Below are 23,531 nucleotides of genomic sequence, written 5' to 3' on the forward strand. Positions count from 1 at the left end.
CCAATCTTACTGAAACTACTCCAAAAGATACAGAAATGGGGAATCCTCACTAAATCATTTTATGTAGCCAGTACCACCCTAATACCAAAACCGGGAAAGGACATAACAACAAAAAAAGAAAACTACAGAGCAATATCCCCAGTGAACATATATGCAAAAATTCTCAACAAAACACTAGCTAACTGAATCCAACAGCATGTCAAAAAGATAATCCACCATGATCAAGTGGGTTTCACACAAGGGATGGTTTAACATCCTCAAGTCAATGAATGTCATACACGACATAAACAGAATTAAAAACAAAAATTACATGATCATCTTAATAGACACAGAAAAAGCATTTTACAAAATCCTGTATCCCTTTGTGACTAAAACCCTCAAAAATCAACATAGAAGAGACATACCTTAATGTAATCAAAGCCATCTATGACAAATCCACAGCCAACATTATACTGAATGAGGAAAAGTTGAAAGCATTCCTTCTGAGAACTGGAACAAGACAAGGATGCCCACTTTCACCACTTCTATTCAACATAATACTGGAAGTCCTAGCTAGAACAATTAGACAAGAGAAAGAAATAAAGGCCATCCAAATTGGTAAAGAGGAAGTCAAACTGTTGCTGTCCACTGATGATATAATAACATACCTAGAAAACCCTAAAGACTCATGCAAAAAGCTCCTAGACCTGATAAATAAATTCAGTAAAGTTTCAAAATAAAAAATCAATATACACAAATTGGTAGTACTGCTATCCACTAACAATGACCAAGCTGAGAATCAAATCAAGAACTCAATCCCTTTTACAACAGCTGCAAAAAAAATAAAATAAAATACTTAGGAATATACCTAACAAAGAAGGTGACAGATCTCTGTAAGAAAAACTACAAAACACTGCTGAAATCACTGACAACACAAACAAATGGAAACACATACATCCCAGGCTTATAGATGGGCAGAATTAATATTGTGAAAATGATCATATCGCCAAAAGCAATCTACCAATTCAATGAAACTCCCATCCAAATACCATCATCATTCTTCACAGAACCAGAAAAAACAATCCTGAAATTCATATGGAACCTAAAAAGAGCCCACTTAGTCAATCAAGACTAAGCAAAAAGAACAAATCTGGAGGCATCACATTACTCGACTTGAAACTACAAGGCTATAATTAACCCAACAGCATGGTACTGGTATAAAAACAGATATGTATCACTGATGGACATTTGAATTGGTTCCAAGGTTTTGTTATTGTGAATAGTGCTGCAAAAAACATACGTGTACATGTGTGTTTATAGTAGCATGATTTATAGTCCTTTGGGTATATGCCCAGTAATGGGATCGCTGGGTCAAATGGTATTTCTAGTTCTAGATCCTTGAGGAATTGCCACACTGTCTTCCACAATGGTTGAACGAGTTTACAGTCCCACCAACAGTGTAAAAGTGAACAATGGGAACACTTGGACATAGGATGGGGAACATCACACACTGGGACCTGTCGTCGGGTGAGGGGAGGTGGGAGGGATAGCATTAGGAGAAATACCTAATGTAAATTACAAGTTAATGGATGCAGCACACCAACGTGGCACATGTATACATATGTAACAAAGCTGCACATTGTGCACATGCACCCTAGAACTTAAAGTATAATAAAACAAAACAAAACAAACAAACAAACAAACAAAAAAAAAAAACAAGCATGTAGACCAACGGAACAGAATAGAGAACACAGAAATAAAGTCAAACACTTATAGCTAACTAACCTTCAACAAAGCAAACAAAAACATTAAGTGGGGAAAGGATGTCTAATTCAACAAATGATATTGGAATAAATTAGCAAGCCACATGTAGAAGAATGAAACTGGATCCTCATCTCTCACCTTATATAAAAATCAACTCAAGATGGATCAAAGACTTAAATCTAAGACCTGAAACCATACAAATTCTAGAAGATAACAGGGGAAAAACTCTCTGGACATTGGCTTAGGCAAAGAGATATGATCAAGAACCCAAAAGTAAATGTAACAAAAACAAAAATAAATACATGGAACCTAATTAAACTAAAAAGCTTTTGCCCAGAAAAACAGATAATCAGTAGAGAGAACAGACAACCCAGAGTGGGAGAAAATATTCGCAAACTATGCATCTGACAAAGGATTAATATCCAGAGTCCACAAGGAACTCAAACAAATCAGCAAGAAAAACAACAATCTCATCAAAAAGTGGTCAAAGAATATGAATAGACAATTCTCAAAAGAAGATGTGCAAACGGCCAACAAACATGAAAAAATGCTCAACATTACTACTTAGCAGAGAAATGCAAATTAAAACCACAGTGAGATACAACCTTACACCTGCAAAAATGGCCAAAATTTAAAAAAAAAAATAGATGTTGGCATGGATGTGGTGAAAAGGGAACACTTTTACACTACTGGTGGTAATGTAAAGTAGTACAACCAACCACTATGGAAAACAGTATGGAGATTCCTTAAAGAACTAAAAGTAGAACTACCATTCAATCCAGCAATCCCACTACTGGGTATCTACCCAGAGGAAAGGAAATCATTATATAAAAAAGACACATTATATACACATGCACATGCATGTTTATAGCAGCAAAATTTGCAATTGCAAAAATATGCAACCAGCCTAAATGTCCATCAACCAAATAAATGAAGAAAATGTGGTGTATCTATGTCTGTGTGTGTGTGTGTGTGTGTGTGTGTGTGTGTATAACTGCATTTGCAGTAACCTGGATGGAGTTGGAGACCATTATTCTAAGTGAAGTATTAGGTTGGTGCAAAAGTAATCATGGTTTTGCCACTGAAATTGAGGCAAAAACCACAATTACCTTTGCACCAACTTAAATAACTCAAAAATGGAAAACAAAATATGGTACATTCTTACTTATCAGTAGGACTAAGCTATGAGGACACAAAGCATAAGAATATGACCAAGAACCCAAAAGTAAATGTAACAAAAACAAAAATAAATACATGGGACCTAATTAAGCTAAAAAGCTTCTACACAGAAAAACAGATAATCAGTAGAGAGAACAGACAATCCATAGAGTGGGAGAAAATCTTCACAAAAAAATATAATCAACTTTGGGGCCTCTGGGGGAAGGGCGGATGGGGGTGAGTGATAAAAGACTACACATTGGGTACAGTGTACCCTGCTTGTGTGACAGGTACACCAAAATCTCGAAAATCACCACTAAAGAACTCATCTATGTAACCAGAAACCACCTGCTCCCCCAAAAACTATTGAACTAAATTTTTTTAAAAGTCAAAAAATAACAGATGTTGGTGAGATTGCAGAGAAAGGGGGATGCTTATACAACAATCAATCAATTAACTTAGGGGAAATTACATTGTCCAAAACGTGTGGGCTTAAGAATATTTGGACCCACCCAATCTGTTCTGGAGACATTTCGTAAAAACTCAAAAAACTGAACAAAAGACATAATAAAAAATGTTAAATGTATCAAAGATATGCCAAAATAGTAAGAAATTATCAAGTCAATATGTAAGTGAAGGGACTTTTGATAGGAGAGCATGTGCCAAGTCCTCTGAACTTTAACAGTAGTTTCCAAGGCTTGTTGTAGCTTGGAAGACAGACCAAATCCAAGGTACACATTGGTGAGGATTCTAAAAGGAGGCCTTCCTCTAATAGAGCTGGGAATCTAAAGAGCTGTGCCCTCAGTGTAAGAGCAAGACAGACATAAACTGCTTCACCTACTCACACAGCCTGGGGATTGCTTTGGCACTGAGCTGAACATTCACTAAACGGATTGGTAAGCAGACATGTGATGATATCAAGGGTTGGAAAGGGGTGAAACAATAGATAGTTACAGTTAGGTGAATGGTATATTGAAATTATCACATTTGGAAAGCAGTTTGGCATTACTTAGCAATCACTCTAGGTACAGAAATGGTGTACCTAGGCATTGTTGAGAGTGGCATTGTTTATAACTGTCCCAAACTAGAAATGATGCTGACATGTACAACCATAAAATGGAAAAATAAATTATGTTATAGTCATGCAATAGAATACCAGATAGCAACAAAAATTAAAAAATTATAACCTCATTCAAAAAATAAATATCCCAAATAAAGTACTGATGGAAAGAAAAGGCAAAAAAGCATACATAATTCCTTTCACATAAAATTATAAAATTCAGCAAAACTATATCATATTATTTAAGAATATAACTAGGTTATTAAAATATAAAGAAAAGCAAGAACATGATTTTATAAAAGTCAGGAAAGTGGTTACTTCCAGGAGGGAGAGGAGTTACATTTGGGGAGAGGCAATGAAGGACTTCTTGTGTGCTGGCTTGATCTAGTTAGTGATTACACATGTGTTCACTTTACAGCTTTACTGTAAAGTGTACAAATAATTTTACACTCTTGTATGCAGGTATGATACATCTTTCAATAAACATTAAATAGAAAACTAAGACAAAATAAATACTACTACTAGGACGAAGACGACAGTGGAGAAGGAGGAAGAAAAGGAGGAAAGATGAGGACACATAGCTCTCTAACTTGAATTGTCACAGTAATTGTGGAATCCTAGCTTTTGAGCACCAAGAGAATGTTCTCTGTGTTGGCTGCTCTTAGTGCAACAGTTTTAATTTTCCTTATAGGCTTCTAGATTTCTAAAATGGCAGTGTAAACTTTGAGGAAATCTAAAATGTCTCCTTCTGTCAGTGTTTCAAGTATTTGAAAGGAACCAACACAGTCTCTGAAAAAGCCACCTTGATTTCCTACTGATAAAACAGAGACATCCCTCAGTAGATATAATGAAAAATAAAAAAAGATAATTGGACTATAAAAATGCTCAGCACTGAAAAAGAGCGATCAAGCTGACAAATCCCAGCAATGTTTCACCCCAAGTAAACTGACTTGTTTCCTTGAAAGAAAAAATCATTGAAAAATCTACAATTTACACACTCAAAAAGATTTGGGGGGACATTACGATTTATGAAACTAAAATAGAAAATTATGAAAAAACCACAATATGAGATCAGGAAATTTTTTTTCAAGATTTGGAAAGCATAGTAGCTGAATTATTTTAATGGAGTCAGCAAACAAGATTTGTCAGGAGAAAAAATTGAGAAAATGAACTAGATATAGATACATTTTATGAAAAACTAAACCTTAAGAGAAATAACTCGATATCACCCAATATAGACTTAACTGAGGAGAGAAAATGTTAGCAACATGGAGGACAAATCAAGAACATGGAATAGGCATGCAAAGAGCATCCCCAAAAGAGAAACCAACAGAAGAAAATCAAAATAAAAGACAAACACGCCTGAAACTAAAAGACTGCTTGAATTTTGGAGGTGAAATGTCTAACTTTACTTGAAAGCAAATATACTTTTTAAGAGGGCATATTTTCATAAACGTTGTGCATGTTAAGGATTAAAAAAATAAGTTCTCAGTAAAAAGAAAAGGTGAAAGGAAAAATAGTGTCCTGCTGGCCTCAGATTTCTGCTCCATAACAAAAAAAAAAAAAAAAAAAAAAAAAAAAAAAAAAAAAAAAAAAAAAAAAAGCCAGTTTAGCATTGGCTAAAGAATCTTAAAATCAACAGACATACAGTATGAACATTTTCTATTTGATCAAGCACACATTCATTAGGAAATTCGCTGAAAGATATTACCAACCATATAAGAACTCAGAAAATCTACCAATCACATTTCCATTCTTAAAAGTTATTACTGGTCCTACTTCAGCCAACTACAAAATCAACTGTTAACATTTTAACTTTATAAAAGGGAAGATGGTATTAAAAAAATTGGTAGTAAGTATTGAAAACAAAATTTAATCTATGTAATTTTAAAATATCCAAATGGAATTGAATGTAATTTATCACTATTTTTGGCAGAGCATCTACAACATAAATTGTAAAAGTTTCAAATCCCAACAACTTCATTCAAAACTGCCAAAGGGAGATGGGAAGAAACTAGGAAACTGATACATTATAGTTTTCCTTTTAAAATATGGGGTGGGGGGCAAAAATACTTTCATTCTTGACATTGAAAGGATAGGTCCTTCCTCATTTTAAAAAGTTAAATGTAAATAATCATGTTGTCAGCAAATATATTTTAATATTATTTCTTCCTTTACTTCCCTTTGTAACTTGCTTTTATCCATTTTCTGACATTCTAGATCAATTGTAAATTTCTCATTTCTTACTTCAGATTCCTTCTTATTATTAAAATTTCTGTCAGCTGATACCTTGAGAATGATACATTTTGTCATGTTCTATATTTGGTTTACCAAGAGTTTGTATCAAAAGTGGATATTGAATTTTTATTAATATTTCATGGGCATCTATGGAGATGCTCATGTGACTTTTTTTGGTCTACCAATATAAATTATTAATAAGTTTTAGAAAACGACATTCCTATTTGTTCATGATATTATTTAATATGTTGTGTGATTCAACTCTTACTATTATTTAGAATATTTTCTTATCTATATTCATGGGTAAAAAGTGTTTATAATTTTCATGTTTTCATATCTGCCAGGTTTTGATAACAAGTTTATACTGGCTTATAAAATGAACTTAAATATCGTCTATATTTTAAAATATACTTCAGTGAGTTATATAGCAGGGAAATTATTTTATTTTACTTATTTGCAATCTAACCAAAATAAGCATGCTTTCAGAGAATTCTTTCACAGATTTAAAATTGCTTACATGGTTATTATCCTGTTTATATCTCCTACCTATCCTTGAGTCAATTTCTATGAATTATATTTTTCTATCAAAATACCTATTTTTATGGAAATCAGGGAGGAGGAACTCAGGCAGAGCTTGGCTGGTAACTTTAGCTGAGGATACAGAGACAACAGTTCAGAAGGGAAGAAAGGTGCTACCATTCGCAGGCCAGAGTAACAGAGAAAAGAGGCTGCACTAAGAAAAATCTCCAGACATCTCCAGAGGGTCCACCTAGAATATTTAGCCAAGTATTGATTCATGCAAATATGTGAGGAAGCTATCTGAGGCTGGGGAAAGAGCAATCCAAAATGATTAGGAGGCACAGTACCTGACCTTCACATAGGGCCAAAAATAGTGCTTGTTGCCATAGTACTGGATTAGTCCTTGATTGAGTACTGCCCCACTGCTATTTTTAATTTGATAGTTATTGTTCTGGTTAGCCAACACTTATATCCTTAAGGAGCTGAGGACTAGTTAATTCCATCTCTCCTGGACATCTAGAAACATTTATAAAATCAAATGAGTGTTTCATAAAAGCACACCCCTCCCACAAGGATCCCAAATCTAGCTTTGTTGCTAATCCTTCCTAAAACAAATGAAGCACGGAGGAGTTAATCCAAATATATTAGTTATATGTGGACTGCTTACTCCATTGGAAATAATAAAAGTAAATAAAGCAGTGTTATTACTGAGGTCATAAAATCCATTTAGTGAAAACTAATATTACTGAGCAATTTTAGTATATCAAACATTCAAATATATTTATGACTTCCTTAAATCAGAGAAATGGTGTTTCTTCAACACTTCTAAAAAGAAATTTTTCAATTCAATGTTAATTTTTTTTGCAGTTCTACTGTCAAATATATTTCACTGGACATAAAAGAGAAAACATGTAACAGTTTATCCAGCTCCTACTTCACTTCTGCCTTCTTTTCAGTTCACTTGTAGTCTTCAATTTTGCTCCTATTCCAAAGCAGAAGCATATTTTCTGCTTCCAGGATGAAGTGTTCTCATTTGTACTCATATGTAAGTTGGATTGCAATTTCTAGTTAGTGTTTTTCTTCCTCACGAGACTGAGAAATAAATCCTCAAAGATAGAGATCATAATTAGTGTCTCATATTTGCATTTCTACCCTTCAGAACCACGCTCAGCCAGTAGTATATACCTATCTGTACTAAATGAGTGAACAGAAGGCTGACGACAATGCCAAGCACTTAATGGTTCCCTGTCATGAGCCTCTTCATTCCGCCTCAATGGGTGAACATTTTCGTGGAAACCAGTAAGCATCTGAAAAGTGGAACGGCATTTCCAGGCTGTCTAAATACCCAGAGTGATTACTTTCCCCAGAACATTTCCCCTAATTGAAAATATAAACATTATGGTTTGTTTTCCCAGATCTCTGATTTTGATAGGGACAAACGTAATTGTAGCAACTGTAGAAGGTTTAGAATCTCATTCAAATACAGAATAAGGTCTACAAGAAAAGACTTATAACAATTAAATTTCCAGATACAATGGAAGGCTAAAACCACATACACTGTCTATGTATTTGAGGCCACATAATAAGATAAAACACAAATGATAATAAGAACGTTATGATGATTAAGTTCCTCAGCACAAATTTGAGACTAGAGATAAAGTCTTATTACATATAATTTTCTGGTGTTACTGATAAAGATAGCTGACGGATAAAACAGAAGACAGTATCATCTTGTAATGGGGAAATCAGGACATCTTTCAGTTTACAATCTCATACCAGATAGGAGTCAATGAGTTGCTGCCTGTGAGGTAGTTGAAGGATTCAGGTGAGGGCATGATTAAACCGGGGAATGGAACACTGAGAATGTTTTCACCTCAAGTTATATCCTGACAACTGTCACTAGAAAGCAGCCATTATGAAGGAAGTATGCCCCAATATTCTGACAAAGCTGAGCTTAACTCTGGATTTGATACCAAACAACACTATAGACTTTTTTTTTAAAGCATACATATCTGTTCCATTCAAGATTCATTGTGAGATTTCTTAATTCAAAACAACTGTCAAGTTAAGCGATCATATGCTAACTGTAAGGAAGCTGATGGTCAAAATAATTAAGAATCGTCAGTACCCAGCAAAGAACAACACAGCAAATACCTAGGATGTCCTCATGTCCTACCCATGTATCTTTTCCACGGAGGAAGTATGAAGTGGGAGTTATAAAAAGATATTAACATATTGGATGAAACTAGATCTTGTGTGGGCTTTATCTTTAAGTAATCTATACGCTAATTTTTAATGTATTTCTGCTTCTCATTACATATTTTTCTATAATATGCATGCTTATTAAATAGAGAGTGAATACTCCTCATTTATAAATTTTTCCTAAGACTTTAGGCTGAGAACTGAGCTACTTAGATTGATATCAAAAAAGAGAGATCTGAGCTTTTATGCTATGGCTTACCTGGCACAGGTAACTTCCAGGCAGTATAACCTAGTGGGTAAAACTTTAGGCTCTAGAGGTCAGTTAATCAGATTAAAGTTATTATTCTACCAAATTTCTATTCCCGTAATCTTGGTCAAGTTACTTAATTTCTTTAGGCTTCAGTTTCCTCACCTGTAATGTGGCTATAAGAATGATATCTATTTCATAGAGTTGTTAAGAAGACCAAATGAGGTAAATTATCTTGCAGGTATCAGCAGTGATACCTGCTGAGAGGAATCAGTCAAAGATATTAGTTATTTCTATGACTATTATTAGAACCAGAAAGGTAACTTAGAGAACAGATATGTAAAAATTATTTTAACTTCTCTCAACCTCTAATTTTTAAATTTGAAGAATACTAGGCTAACAGACTAAATGCATAATTTTCACTAATAGTCAATTCTTTATTCTAATTATACCAACTACTTTTTTCACTGTACAGCCTCTTTATAGCAATGCTTCAATGTGAATTTAGACTTTAAATGTATTAAGAAATACAATATATTAACATTGTAATCTATAGATTGAATTGATCTGTACTAAATGAGTGAACAGAAGGCTGAGGACAACGCCAAGTACAAAGTGGTTCCCTGTCATGAGCCTCTTCATTCCTCCTCAATGGGTGAACATTTTCTTGAATACCAGTAAGCATCTGAAAAGTGGAACTGCATTTCCAGGCTGTCTAAATGCCCAGAGTGATTATTTTCCCAAGAACATTTCCTCCTAATTGAAAATATAAAAACGGTTTCTTTTTCCAGATCTCTGATATAATCTCTATATTATACAACAAAGCCCCACAAAACCTCTATTTTATTCAATATTTTAGTATCTTTTTTTTTTTTTTAAACAGACAGAGTCTTGCTCTGTTGCCCAGAGAGCGCAGCAGCACAATCATGACTCGCTGCAGCCTTGAACTCCTGGGCTCAAGGCATCCTCCTTCCACCATAGCCTCCAATGTTTTAGTATCTTCTTAAAACTTGTATTGCACATTTCCTCCATGTTATAAACAAGCATGGGATGGCACTCCCTTAGTTAGATTATGCCATATGACAAAAAAAGATTGTGTTGCTATGGTATATAAGAACTGCATTAGCAGATTGGAGAGAGAGACTCTCTCTTGCTGCCTTTGAAGAAATAAACTGCCATATTGTGAAAGGATCTGTGAGAGGAGCACATGGCAAGGAATTGTGGGAGGTCCCTAGGAGCTGGTGGCAAGGAATTGTGAGAGGTCCCTAGGAACTGACAGCAGCTCCATTGCTGAAAACCAACAAGTCCTATAACCACACGATAATGAATATATGATAAATTATTCATATATATAATAAATGAATAAACTTTGAGGCTTAATTAGATGTAAACAAAATTTTAATCTTATGGTAATAAAATTTATCAATATATAACTCGTGATACCTCCTTTACTGTTGAGTTTAGAAAAATTTTCCAAAACTCAATTATATCAAAACACAAATAGATCTTCTTCTAAACTTTTTATTGTTTCTATTTTTTACATTTAAAAAGTTAATCTGGCTGGGCGCGGTGGCTCACACCTGTAATCCCAGCACTTTAGGAGGCTGAGGCAGGCGGATCACGAGCCTGACCAACATGATGAAACCCCGTCTCTACTAAAAATACAAAAATTAGCCAGGTGTGGTGGCACACGTCTGTAATTCCAGCTACTCAGGAGACAGGCAGGAGAACTGCTTGAACCCGGGAGGTGGAGGTTGCAGACAGCCGAGATCATACCACTACACTCCAGCCTGGGTGACAGAGCAAAACTCCATCCCCCCCCAAAAAAAGCACGTTAATCCACAATTTTGCAAGATGAAGAGTTCTATGGATGGATGGTGGTGATGGCAGCACAACCATGTGAATGTACTTAATGCCACTAAACTTGTGCACTTAAAAATGGCTAAGATAGTAAATTTTGTTGTATTTTACCACATTTTTAAAAAAGTTTAAATCCTGCCTAAAAAAAGTTAATCCACCTGGAACTCATTTTGGTGTATAATGACCAAAATCATTAGGACTTTTTTCCAAAGTGGTTAGCCAACTAAATAAGCATCAGTGATTGAATTACTTTTCCCACCAATTTGAATGCTTATATATACTTGGATATACTTCTGCTCTTTTCAACTGTACATAATGTGCAGTATCTGATTATATGGGGATTTCCAGTTAAAAGCATAAGCAGCACCTAGCCTACATCCACAGACCCTAGAGTCCAAGTTCCAGGGAGCAGGTTCAAGGAAGGAAACATAAAGCGCCAATCCTTGAGCTTTTGGTGACATCTAGTGGACTGTTATCATACGGTAACTTCTGTTCAGTGTCAGGAACCACGTTTTCCTCCACTCAGCCACTTAATCAACTAGGGCAATTTTAAATACAAAAAAAAAAAATGCAAGCCTTAGGTATGTTTAGGATGGCTCTCTCCCTCCAGCCTTTCTCTTCGGTCCATCTCTCAGGTGCCAAACTGCAGCTCAGATAATCACTCCCATCTTCAGAAGTTTCAATAGTTTCCATGTAAATTAGCAGAGATGGGATATAAAATCAACAAGATGAGGACACTCCTAAAATTAATTACAAATAGAAACACATAAACCTAGCTGTATTTAAAGCGGACAACATACACATACTAAAGAGGGGTTTCCCTGTTTCATGGAAAATCTTGAAATTTCACAACCTCTGGAAAGCCTTCTCCTAATCAGAATTGGTTTGCTTAGCACATTGCTCACGCCTATTTGATAACATTCTTTGCTCTGTTTTGCATTTTAGGTAGTTTATGCAGAAAAATGTTACCCACACTAAACTCTGAGTGCCTGACGGATAAAGAGTGTCTGATTCATCTCAGATTCAAACAACCCTGATGCCTTTAAAAGCGACTTTCTCTGTGAACTTGGCTCTGAGACTTTAAAGGGGGTATCAGTAGTTATTCCCGGGGCATTAATCCAGCCAATCCTTGTCTTTTTGCCAATCCTTGTCTTTTCCCCAACTTCTTCATTTTATCTGGTTTTTTTTTCTTACTAGTTTGACCTTGAACTGATCTCATATTATTTGCCTCTCTTATTTGTTAATTCACATTTTATGTTTCTCATTTTTCCTCTCCCGCAAATCAACCCCAAGATATGCTCTCTTAAATTAGTGTCTGTTACTAATTCATCTGCATTCCTTCACCTTTATTTATATAGCACAAACTCCTAGCAAAAACTGCTTTGACGTGAAAAGAGAATAGCTATAAGAAAATCAGTCTCCATTCATTGAGGGTTACTATGTGCTACATGCTTTTTATATATTATCTCATTTAATTTTCATAGAAATTTAGCTCTTATACGTCCTTCACATCTTAGTTCAATTATCACTTAAGGATGCATTCTCTGGGTGTCCTATACTATAGTGGTCCCCAACCTTTTTGGCAGTTTTGTGGAAGACAACTTTCCATGGACCAGGGAGTCGGGGAAGATGGTTTTATGATGATTCAAGCACATTACATTTATTGTGCACTTTATTTCTACTATTATTACATTGTAATAAATAATGAATTAATTATACAACTCACCATAGTGTAGAATCAGTGGAGGCCCTGAGCTTCTTTTCCTGCAACAAGATGGTACCAACTGGAGGTGATGGGAGATAGTGACAGATCATCAACTATTAGACTCTCATAAGGAGCATGCAACCTAGGTCCCTCACATTTGCAGTTCACAATAGGGCTCATGCTCCTATGAGAATCTAATGCTGCTGCTGATCTCAAAGGAGGTGGAGCTCAGGCAGTAATGCAAGTGATGGGAGCGGCTATAAACACAGATGAAACTTTGCCAGCTCATCTTCCACTCAGCTCCTGCTGTGCAGCCCAGTTCCTAGCCCAGGGGTTGGGGACCCCTGTTATATTATACCAAGCTTTTAAAAATATGTCTCATAGTGCTATGTATCTCTCTTTCACAGTACTTGTCATGGTTAAAATGTTGCTTTTTGTATGATAATTTAACCAGTCTATCTTACCTTTTGAACATTGTTCCATGTGAGAATTAATAATGTCTACTTTGGCTCTCCATTGCTTAGCTAAGAGACAAGGATTAATTTATCCAAAACTAATCCACAGTAGATTGGCACCTTGGAAAGGATTGGCCTTCTGCTAATTTCACTGAAAACTGGTTTTAGACAATTTTTAATGCAATCAATCATGGTTAGCTGCACAGCTTGGGCCACAATTACCCCTGCAGCTATAATGTTAGCACATTCCCAATCATGAATGCTGATGTAGCAAGTCCTGACTCTAGTTTGCTGCCATACAGCTTCAATTGCAAGACTTTGACTCCAGCTCTTTACCATCTTAGATAAAAGCATTATTCACAAAAAACGTGTTCTTCTCAGCCCCATTTATATTCTACTGTCTCTCCCTTCTCCAGCTGTTGACTGCAAGGTTCAGTGACCCATTCTTAACCTGTCTAAGGCAGACTGATGTTATTATCAAGTCCTCAACTCCTGCAGATCCACAACCATGAGCACTGAAGTGACAGGGTTATAGCTATTTCTGCCATGACATATTGCTATTATATCCTAACCCCTAATTATTCCAGGGTAGTGGCTGGAATCTCCTATATTATGCAACTCAAAAGCCCCACAGCCCAAATGTGGGAGTTCCTCTCTCAAAGCTGATGTCCAATCCTGCTAAATCTGTGTATTCCCATAGAATGCATCTGGGCAACTCACAACTACTACTCCACTGTCTCTGTGAATCATCCTTAATGAATATTAATCTGGCAAACAAGTATGATTGCATTCTTGTCCCTATTTTATAGATAAGGGAAAAAAATCAAAGAGCAACATGACCAAGATCATTCACTAACTGTGATCTTGGTGCTGCTTTGCTGTTTGCCTTAGTTGGCGTGATATTAGCACAGTGTTTGCCATTTGGTGGGTACTACATAAATAAAAATTAGATTCAATGAATAAATGGATAGATGGACAACCAATCTCATGAGGGGAGCATTCTTGCTCCTATTTTATAGGTAAGGGAGAAAAAACCACAAAGGGTAATTAAGTAACCTGACCAAGATCACAGTTAGTGAATGGTGGACACAGGATTTAAATTCAGGTCTACGAGATTACATATCACTTATTCTAAATTACTACACTCTTCAACTCAGAGATTTCTTTAGGTGCCTCAAAGCCTGAGTCAACTGTAAATAACAATAAAAATAGCTACATTTAAAAAAAATCTAGGCACTGCACTAGGCACTTTATTTCTGGGGCAAAATTGAGTCTAAGACAATTATGCCAGAGAGCAATAATTCTAAACCCTACTAGATAAGAAGGAATCAAGCCTCTACAATAACATCAACCTGCCTTACTTTAGACTGGTTAGGAATGGGGCCCATGGCGGAAGTTCTGGTCCTCTCAACCGAAGAGGTGAAGAAGGAAGAGGTAGCAGAAAATTAATGGGGACTATAAAGAGTCAAATATATTTTCAAGATTTCAAGCTGGATAAGTGCAGCTTGAGTAAATACAATTAAAACTCTCAAGTGTAATTTTTCTTAAGACTTTTGAGTACAGAAGCAATTTTACAAGGAATATAAATGATAAATTCCAAAGGAAAGTCTGTGCTACTACTTTGTAGAATGCTGTAATACTACCACTTAATGAGCCCCATTGCATTCCAGGCATTGTGCTGGGTGTTGTATATGAGTCATCTTATTTAAAACTTCCACAAATACTATGAAACTGTATTATCCCCACACATGAAAAAAAAGGAAGGTCCAAAGTTTTAAGAAAGTTGTCCAAGTTATATGAATAACAGAATGAGAGCTTATGTATATGACCAAAAGATTATCTCTCTACTATAACAAGCAGCCTTCAAACCTGAGAAAGCTTTACTATTTCTTCCAAAGTTTTCTCTAAAACTTTCATAATAGGTCCTCATATTTTTTATTCCCCTTGAGCAATTCAATAAATATGATAGTGAGATACATTCAACAAGGACATAATTGCTATGTAGTTCCTCTAATTTTCTGTGCTTGATATTTTTATTCAATATTACTAACAAAATATTTATCAAAATCATTTTAAATCATTCTTAGATGTGCTACACTGTAAGAGTAATTAGCTTCAGAATAAACTTCACCACAAATAGAACATGTAGGTTCTGAAAGAAATTTCCACGAGCATTGGATATCATGTGTGCACAGCAACAGCAATATAGCCTCATTTTGCTTGGTGAGTTCTTAAACACATTCTAAAGAGGAAAACATTTATGAGAACATAGTAACTATCCCCAGAGAGAACATTTATATGGAGGAAAAGAAGGAAAGTTATATCACTTTTAAAATAAAGGCTAAAAGGGAGGGGGCATGGAAACCACATAAAGGTTGAAAATGTTAGAGGCCCCAGTTAGGAGGAACACTAGCAGAAAAGCGTTCTCTATCTCACTTGGCCTGAGGTAAGGGGGAAAAGGAAACTATTGCCCTATGGGGAAAAAAAAATTCTACCTCTAGCACTCCAAGATAGTCCCAGGAGCCACAGTAGGATTCAGGTTGTGATCAGAAACAGATGTTCAAGCTTCACCTTGTGGGGGATTCAGTAATGCTGTCAGTTGCCATGTGGACAATTTGAATGCTCCTGAAACCATTTTGGAAGGGAATATGGAGGAGATGGGGTTTCAGGAGTAATTGGAGAAAAGTACATGATAGAAAATATAAAGGTTTTTCACTGAGATACAAATTCTTTACATCTTACTCAGTGGGTGAGTTCTGGAAAACATGTGATAAGCTCTCTCTCTCTCTCTCTCATCACTATGAAAGTGATTATAAAGAGTTCTCAATTGACAAGACCTCTGGCATATTTTCCTACAAAGATAGCTCTAATAAATTAATTTTCAGTAAATACTGAGACTGTTGTATTATGAGAGCTCTACAACCTTTGTATGCTACAATCTCTTAAATTAACTCATTGAACTCCAGTGAATCTTTAGTTTCCTAATGTTAATACTTTGTTTTTATTAATAGTTTCAATATTCAGGAGATTACTCCTCAGAAACAGCTTATTTGTTGATTGGAAAATGTTTTTCATCGCTATTACACTTCAAAACAGACGACAGAGGGAAAAATTGCACCTTCCTCTAAGATCTGGTTCTCAGGTATTGCAGGTTCTACCCTTGAGATTATGGTAAACAAGCTGTGGGCACAGTCCAGGATAGAAAGGTTTTAAGAACTCATTAAAATAGAATAAGGCATCATCCATATTGATGAAAGAACAAAGCCAGGAGAAATAATGATTGCCAAGAGTGTTGCAGCTGAGTTTCAGCATATTAATAACAAACGTTTTTCAGTAGTTACATGCTGGGTGGTATGCTAAGCTCTATTTTTTAATATTAAAATTTGTATTATAAAATATTTTGAACTTATGGATTAAGAGATGCCAATGTACAGACCACAGAAATTTAAGATGTTAAACGTGTCAGTTTTGCTTAAGAGCCATCACTTTTAAAGACATAAAACATTCAGCTAAAGTCCACTCCTCATCCCATCTTTTTCCTTTCCTCTTAACTCTAAATATCCTGATTTTTCATGCTATCATTCAAATTTTATTTTTTTACTGAAGTCCACTCCTCATCCCATCTTTTTCCTTTCCTCTTAACTCTAAATATCCTGACTTTTCATGCTATCATTCAAATTCTATTTTGTTTTTTACTATACCTATATTTATGCAATTTGCCTTTTCCACCAAATATTAATAATTTGATATTTACCCACAATGATACATGTAGACCTGGCTGATTCATATTGGCTTCTACCCTGAGCTTCATCATAAGAGTAAATCTCAGTTGATCCACTCCAGGTAGACTATTTTTTGTTGTAAACATTCAAAGGGTGCCTTACTGACCAATCTTGTGCATATCTCCTTGTGAACATGTGCAAATTTCTCTAAGTCCATTCCTTGAAATGGAATTTCTGGGTCCTAAAGTATGCACCCTCCAAGTTTACTAGGCATTACTAAAAGTATTTCCAAAATGATTGTATCAATTTACACATCTATCAAAAATATAAGTCCTTTGTCCATTTTTTTCTTGGTATTTTTTTCTTCTTACTGATTTTTAAGCATTCTTTTGGAAGTCATTTCAATGTAAATATATTCTTCCAATTTATGGCTTGAAATTTCACTTTGTTAATCATCACTTTTATCATTAAAATACCTTAATAATAATGTGGAAAACATTATCAATACTTTCCTTCTAAGTTTGTGCTTTTTGTCTTAAAATGGAATTCTCGACCCCAATGTGGTGAACACATTTCTTCATCTTCTTCTAAGTGTTTAAAAATTTCCTCTTCACATTTAAATCTTCAAACCATCTGGAATGTATTTTTGTATATGCTGTTATGGAATCTCAGTTTATCTTTTAACAGATAGTCTTTTTTTTTTTTAGAAGTGCATTTTGCCACCAATGACTTTTTAAAAATTACCTCTGTTGTATAATGTGACAGAAGTGGACTCGTTTCTAAGATCACAGTTTTGGTCTATTGGTCTATCCTTGTTTGCTGATACCATACCATTAAATTGCTAGAGCTTTGTAATAAGTCTTGGTATCTGTAGGATGAGTACTTCCTAACAACTGTTCATCTGAATTGATTTGGCTTTTCTTGTTCTTTATTCCACCATGCAAATTTGAGGATTAGCTCTCTCTCCCAGTAGTGTCTCTTTTCTAAATACTTGTTTCTTAATAATTTGTTGGTGGTGAAATGAAGCTATTGATATTTTTTGTGGTTGGTTTACCAAATCTTTTATTATTCCATCATTGATCAACACAAATAAACAGTGTTATTAGGCAAGAGGGGAGGTGAGCTGTGTGAAAGAAATCGTGAAGTGACTTCATTTAAAGTTGTATTGTTTTTCCAAATTAATTTGATGAGGTTGAGAATAGTTATAATAAAGTCTTCCCAACCATAAGCATATCAATCTCTTATAGTTCTTCTTTTATGTCCTTTAATAAAGATTAGCAATTTTTTCATAAAGATCTTATTTTTGCTAGATTAATTCCTGGATCATGTTTTAGCTATTTCTTGCATTTGATCTTCTGAGCCACTAGTGTGTCCTCTCCTTTAATGCACCTACTTTATTATTTTGTCAAAAAAATCATGTTTTTAAAAGTTGTGTATGTGAGTGTGTTGCATTCAGATCCCTTTAAGTACTTTTTGTTGTTGTTCCCTTATCTGTTTCCTCCAGCAATTATTACACTGAACATGGGTCATACTCCTTAACCCGATCCTTCTTTCTCTTGTTGCTACAGTCCCTTGACTATACAATTAACTTTCTCACAGATAAATTGGGGGATCCACAGGTGCTGAATGGAAAAGATGTTTAAGAGGAAACTTATGTTCCTCCTGACACACCTTGGAGAAAGACTCTAATCTTTTTCGGTTGAAGCCCTTCTCCCTACCTTAGAACTAGGAGACAACCCATCCAACCCCTCGCCTTTTGTGGACAGGAAAACCAGCCCCTTCATGCCAGTTTGAGATCCTCTGAGGTTGAAACGCCAAGCTCTTTCAGGGATTCTCTGACCTTTGCTCCCGAGCTCTGAAGCTGCTCACTTTTGATTCCTCCACCCCTAAGAGAAGAAGCTCAATTCTCTCCACAGGACTCAGTGGCTGGCTCTAGAGCCAAAGGCAAGTAGCTTGGAGTTAGGAATGGAAGCCATTATGATCCCCAAATCCACCACTGGTTTATTTTCTACTTGTTTCTTAATAATTTGTTGGTGGTGAAAATGAATGCTATCAATTGAAGGATTTTGGGTTTGCTTGTTTTGTAGCTTTGTGGTTGGTTGGCCAAACCTTTTATATAGTATTCCACTGTTGTTCAAAACATAAATAGTACTTTTGGGACTGAGGGGACAGGTGATCCTGTAGATTCCCAAAGAAAAGGCAAAAAGGCAAAACATGGCCAACATTATCCATTTACTTTTCAGATTTACTGACTGAATATAATTTTCTTTACATAAACATTTGATCTAAATCACTTTTGTTGTTGTTGTTGCTGGTTGGTTTTTAATACTGGAAACAGAGATTCAGTTTGAAAGATACCCTGAAATCTTAAGAGTAGCATACACCAATCCCTCCCACTCTCCACCCAAAATCTAGTTGGTTTAAATGAGCAGAATGATCCATTTTTCCATTTTAGGTGAGCAGATGTTTATGAAAGATCTTAGGACTGTTTGCCTCATTTATCAGGAAAATTTACAAGGGAAGAAGCCATTAATCGAATTTCTACTTGTAAATATAAGAAGACTAGTACTCAGGTTCATATACTTTTAACATGACCTTGTTGAAAGAAACGTTAACAATTCCAAAACTAAATTAAACGAATTTTAAGTTTTTTTCTCCCAAAAGCATAAAAATGGAGACGATCTTAACAGGAAATTCTTAAAAGGTAAAAACAACTCTTCCTTGTACTAGTCCTTGGGTAGTTACCATACAACAGGTTCTTCTTTTTGTTAGTTTCTTTGAAAAGGGCTTTTTGGTCCCAAGTCTGTTCCTGCTTAGTATCTGCTCCGGCCTCCTCCTCTCTCCATGCGGCCTCCTAGACGGCCTCCGCCCCTAGGCACCCTGCAGCCGGATCGGCTGTAAGAATCACGCTGGGGAGGGCAGCCCCTTTCCATGGACAGAGACAGCCCACGATCTGGTCTGCCCACCCGGTCTCGGCCCCTCGAGTAGCGGTCGCTCCGGCCATAACTGCTGCTGTAACTGTCGCGGCCGCCGCTGTAGGCATCCGGCGAGCAGCCCCGGTACTCCTCGTAGCGGCCTCCTCCTCCGTAAGATGGCGGTGTCCCCCGTCCTGGGGCGCCGCCGCGCAGGTCTCCGTAGCTCTCAAAGGGCTCTCGGTAGGAACCTCTGCTGGGATGATCCCCGTAGTCACGGTCGCGACACCCGTAGCCGTCTCGGTCGCCGTAGCCTCTCAAGGGACAGTCGTCCCGGACACTGGAGTGGCCGTATTCGCGGTGGGTGTACTCTCTGGGCGAGGGGGCAAAACCCCGGGGTTCGCGGTAGTCTCGGCTCGAGTAGCTGTCTCTGGACGAGTAGCCCTCATCCCGTGGGCCCAGATAGGGGTCGCGGCGCGGGGGCGGCGGCTCTCGGCGCGGTGGTCCTGAGTAGCCGTCTCGCCCCCGCACGGCCAGGGCCCTCCCGCGCATTCCACCGCCGCTGCTGCGAGCCGGACCCGACGGCGCGGCCCTCTTCGGGGGTGGGCCGGCCCTGCGCGGCGGCGGCGGCGGCCCGCGCTTCATAGGCATCGGGGCCCTGGAGGGCCGCAGGTCGAAATCTCCCGCGTAGCCGCCGTCGTCATCGGGCCCGCCCCGGGAGGGGGAACGCCGCGGGCCGCCGCCACCTCCGCGGGTTCCGCGCAGGAACCTCGGGCGACCGCGGCTGCGAGGAGGCGGCGGGCCTCGCCGGCTGCTCTCGAACGCCGGTTTGGTGGCCTGGGCCACCTTGATGGCCTTACCATCCAGGGACTTGCCGTTCATGTCTCTGGCGGCGGCCTTGGCGTCTGCGGGGCTTTCGAAGGTGACGAACGCGAAGCCCCTCGACTTGTTGGTTTCTCGGTCTTTCATCAGGAGCACCTCGACGATGCGGCCATACTTGCCAAACTCGGCTTCGAGGGCTTTCTCGTCGGTTTCGAGGTTGAGGCCTCCAATGAACAGCTTCCCTGGGCGATCCGCTTCAACCATGTCTGCCGGTCGAACGGTCGGTCAGTGGCGGTGGGAGGCGATGAGGCGGCGCCAGTCGAGGCCTTCGAGCTCGCTCGTCTAGGGCGGCTCCTACCGGTCGGGCGGCGCGTAGTGGCTTAGTCCCCGGAACCGCTGCCTTAGCCTGCTGCAGGGCGCGCCCCTACTGCCTGTGATTGGTCGGCTGTCTGCGGAGGGCAGATTCGCCGTCGGGAAAGTCGGCAGTTCTGTGTCTCCTTTTTAGTCTTTAACTTCCTATTCACCTGACCCGGGCTTAACGGCTTTAATGGCCTCCTGAAAGCTCAGGGAAAAGCCGTTAGGTGGAAAAAATTTTTTTCTATTTCTTTTAATGAGAACAATTATAATGATCCCAAACCTAAGTTACCCAAACCATTTTCAAACAGAAAAAAATAGTTAAATTTTAATTATTACTAAAATTATTAAGTTAAAAATCATTTTTCAATTATTGAAAAATAGAGTAATAACAGTTTACAAGTTTAAATTTTATCTTACTGATCTTTTAAAAATAATCAGCTTTTAGCCTTTTCGATCTTGTTTTGATTTTATTTGGTGCTATTGTCTTTATTCTTTCTACATTTATTGGATTTATTGTTTATATTATTCTCTTCTAATTTTTTAAATAAGGCACTTAGCACATTAAGAGTTTAAAAAATATTTCTTCTAATTGTTATATTTAAGGTTAGAACTTATTCTCTAGGCACCGGTTAATATCATGCCTTGAGCAGTTATATATGTTGTTTTCACTGTTGTTCAGTTCCTAATATTTTCTCATTTTTATTATTTCCTTTTTGGACCATGTATTAAAGAAGTATGTTTGTAAATTTTCAAACATATGTACCTGTTGGTTATTTTACAATATGCTCAGTACGATATCCATTGTTTTTCATTGAGACTTGCTTTGTGACCTAATATGGTGTAATTAATGTTCCATATATACTGAGCAGAAAGTGTATTCTCTAAATGTTTGACAAAGTTCTCTCTTATTTTGTGGTATTTAAATCTTCCCTTTTCTAACTTATTTTTTATTTGATAGAATTGGCAAACACTAGCACTCTCTTAAAATTTACCATAATTGTGGATTTGTAAATTTCTCTGTTTTTATGTCTGGTTTTTGCTTCATGTAATTTAAGGTTGTATTTTGAGATATATAAAAAATGAGAATTGCTACGTATTCTGGTGAATACCTTTTTTATGTAATGATCCTCATCATTCGTAAAAATCTTTTTTCCTTAGTCCATTTTGTGTGACGCTTATATCTTTCAGTACTTTTGCGATTTCTTCCTAAATCTTTGCTATCAGCCATGCCTTTTCCTCTTCCTTTTTTCCATCTTTCATGCCTTTTCTTGTAATAAGTGATTTGTCTTTGTTTCTTTTTCCTCTACTATGGAAGAAGTTATGCCTTCTATTTCTACTTTTTTGAATGACTGCCCTTAATGTTTTTATTGAATGCTAACTTAAAAATACTGTCTATAAATTTACTTATAAAATCAAGTTTTATAAATAAAATTACTTATAAAGAATTTACTTTATAAGTAAATACTTTATAAGTTACTGCTTAACTTTTATATATTTGTATATCCATGTAACCATGACCCACATTAAAATCTATAACATTTCCATCACTCCAGATGGTTCACTTGTGCCACTTATTAATCAAACCTGAGATATGCTCTCCTGGCACAATAAGACAAGATATCCACACCGAGGTGTGCAGCAGGAAAAAGGAGGGCATTTATTTGCAGGGCTCCAAGCAAGGAAGACCAGGCAGCTACTCTTAAATTCTGACCTCCCTCATGGCTTACAGGTAAAGATTTTTAAAGGAAAGTGTAAATTTCAGGAAAACAGAAGTTACAGGCAAAATCATAAGTCAATACATGGAGGTTACACATTGGTGTTGGCCCAAAAGAGAGATAGCTCTTGAAGTCGGGGGGCTTACAGGTCATAGGTAGATTCAAAGATTTTCTGATTTGCAGTTGGTGAAGGAAGAGAATTTGCAGTCAGCAGAGAAGAATGAGCTTTGGCTCCTGAGTGTGACTCCATCCAGGCCCCTCAGGAAGATATTTAGAACAAAAAATGATTGTCAGAGTTTAGTCCTCAGTTCCCTCTTATCTGAGTTCTACCTGCCTGTGGAATTGTTTGGTGGGATCTGGGTTTCGGAAAGACAACTCAGGGACATATGTTAAGACATTATATTTAGTGTCTATAGGGGAACAAAAAATCTCCTGACTCTAACTTCCATGGTTATTGTTTTAGGTTCCTATTACTTTCTTGCTTATTAATTTCCTTATTCATTTAAGGAATTTGATGAAGTTCCTTCACTTCATTCCTCAGGGCTAGCTAGGTGCATGGAATTTCCCTTAAAGGAACTCCAGATTTTCCTTTATTTCCATATTTGTAGGGGAGGGGTTGCACAGGCCCCTAAAACAGGGTCTCTGCTCTGCAAAAAAATGATAGGATCAATATCAAAGTTTGGGCGAAAACTGGAATGCTTACATGGGCTTTATGTGAAATGATTGTGTCTCTTTTACCTGAATGTATTTTGGGAATGGATATTGTGTCTGACTGGGGAATGCTTCCCTGCCTAGTGTTATAAAACACAAGGCATA

At 37.1% G+C, this 23,531-nt stretch overlaps 1 protein-coding gene across 1 annotated transcript; it reads right to left on the reverse strand.

The window, feature by feature from the left end:
- Positions 1-19,124: 19,124 nt before the first annotated feature.
- Positions 19,125-21,161, reverse strand: RBMXL2 (RBMX like 2). Its single transcript, XM_050756256.1, has one exon. It carries the CDS (start codon positions 20,905-20,907, stop codon positions 19,723-19,725), a length of 1,185 nt encoding a protein of 394 aa, XP_050612213.1. The 5' UTR covers positions 20,908-21,161; the 3' UTR covers positions 19,125-19,722.
- Positions 21,162-23,531: the final 2,370 nt, after the last annotated feature.

This window comes from Macaca thibetana, chromosome 14 (genome assembly GCF_024542745.1).
Source record: "Macaca thibetana thibetana isolate TM-01 chromosome 14, ASM2454274v1, whole genome shotgun sequence".
NCBI lineage: Eukaryota > Metazoa > Chordata > Mammalia > Primates > Cercopithecidae > Macaca > Macaca thibetana.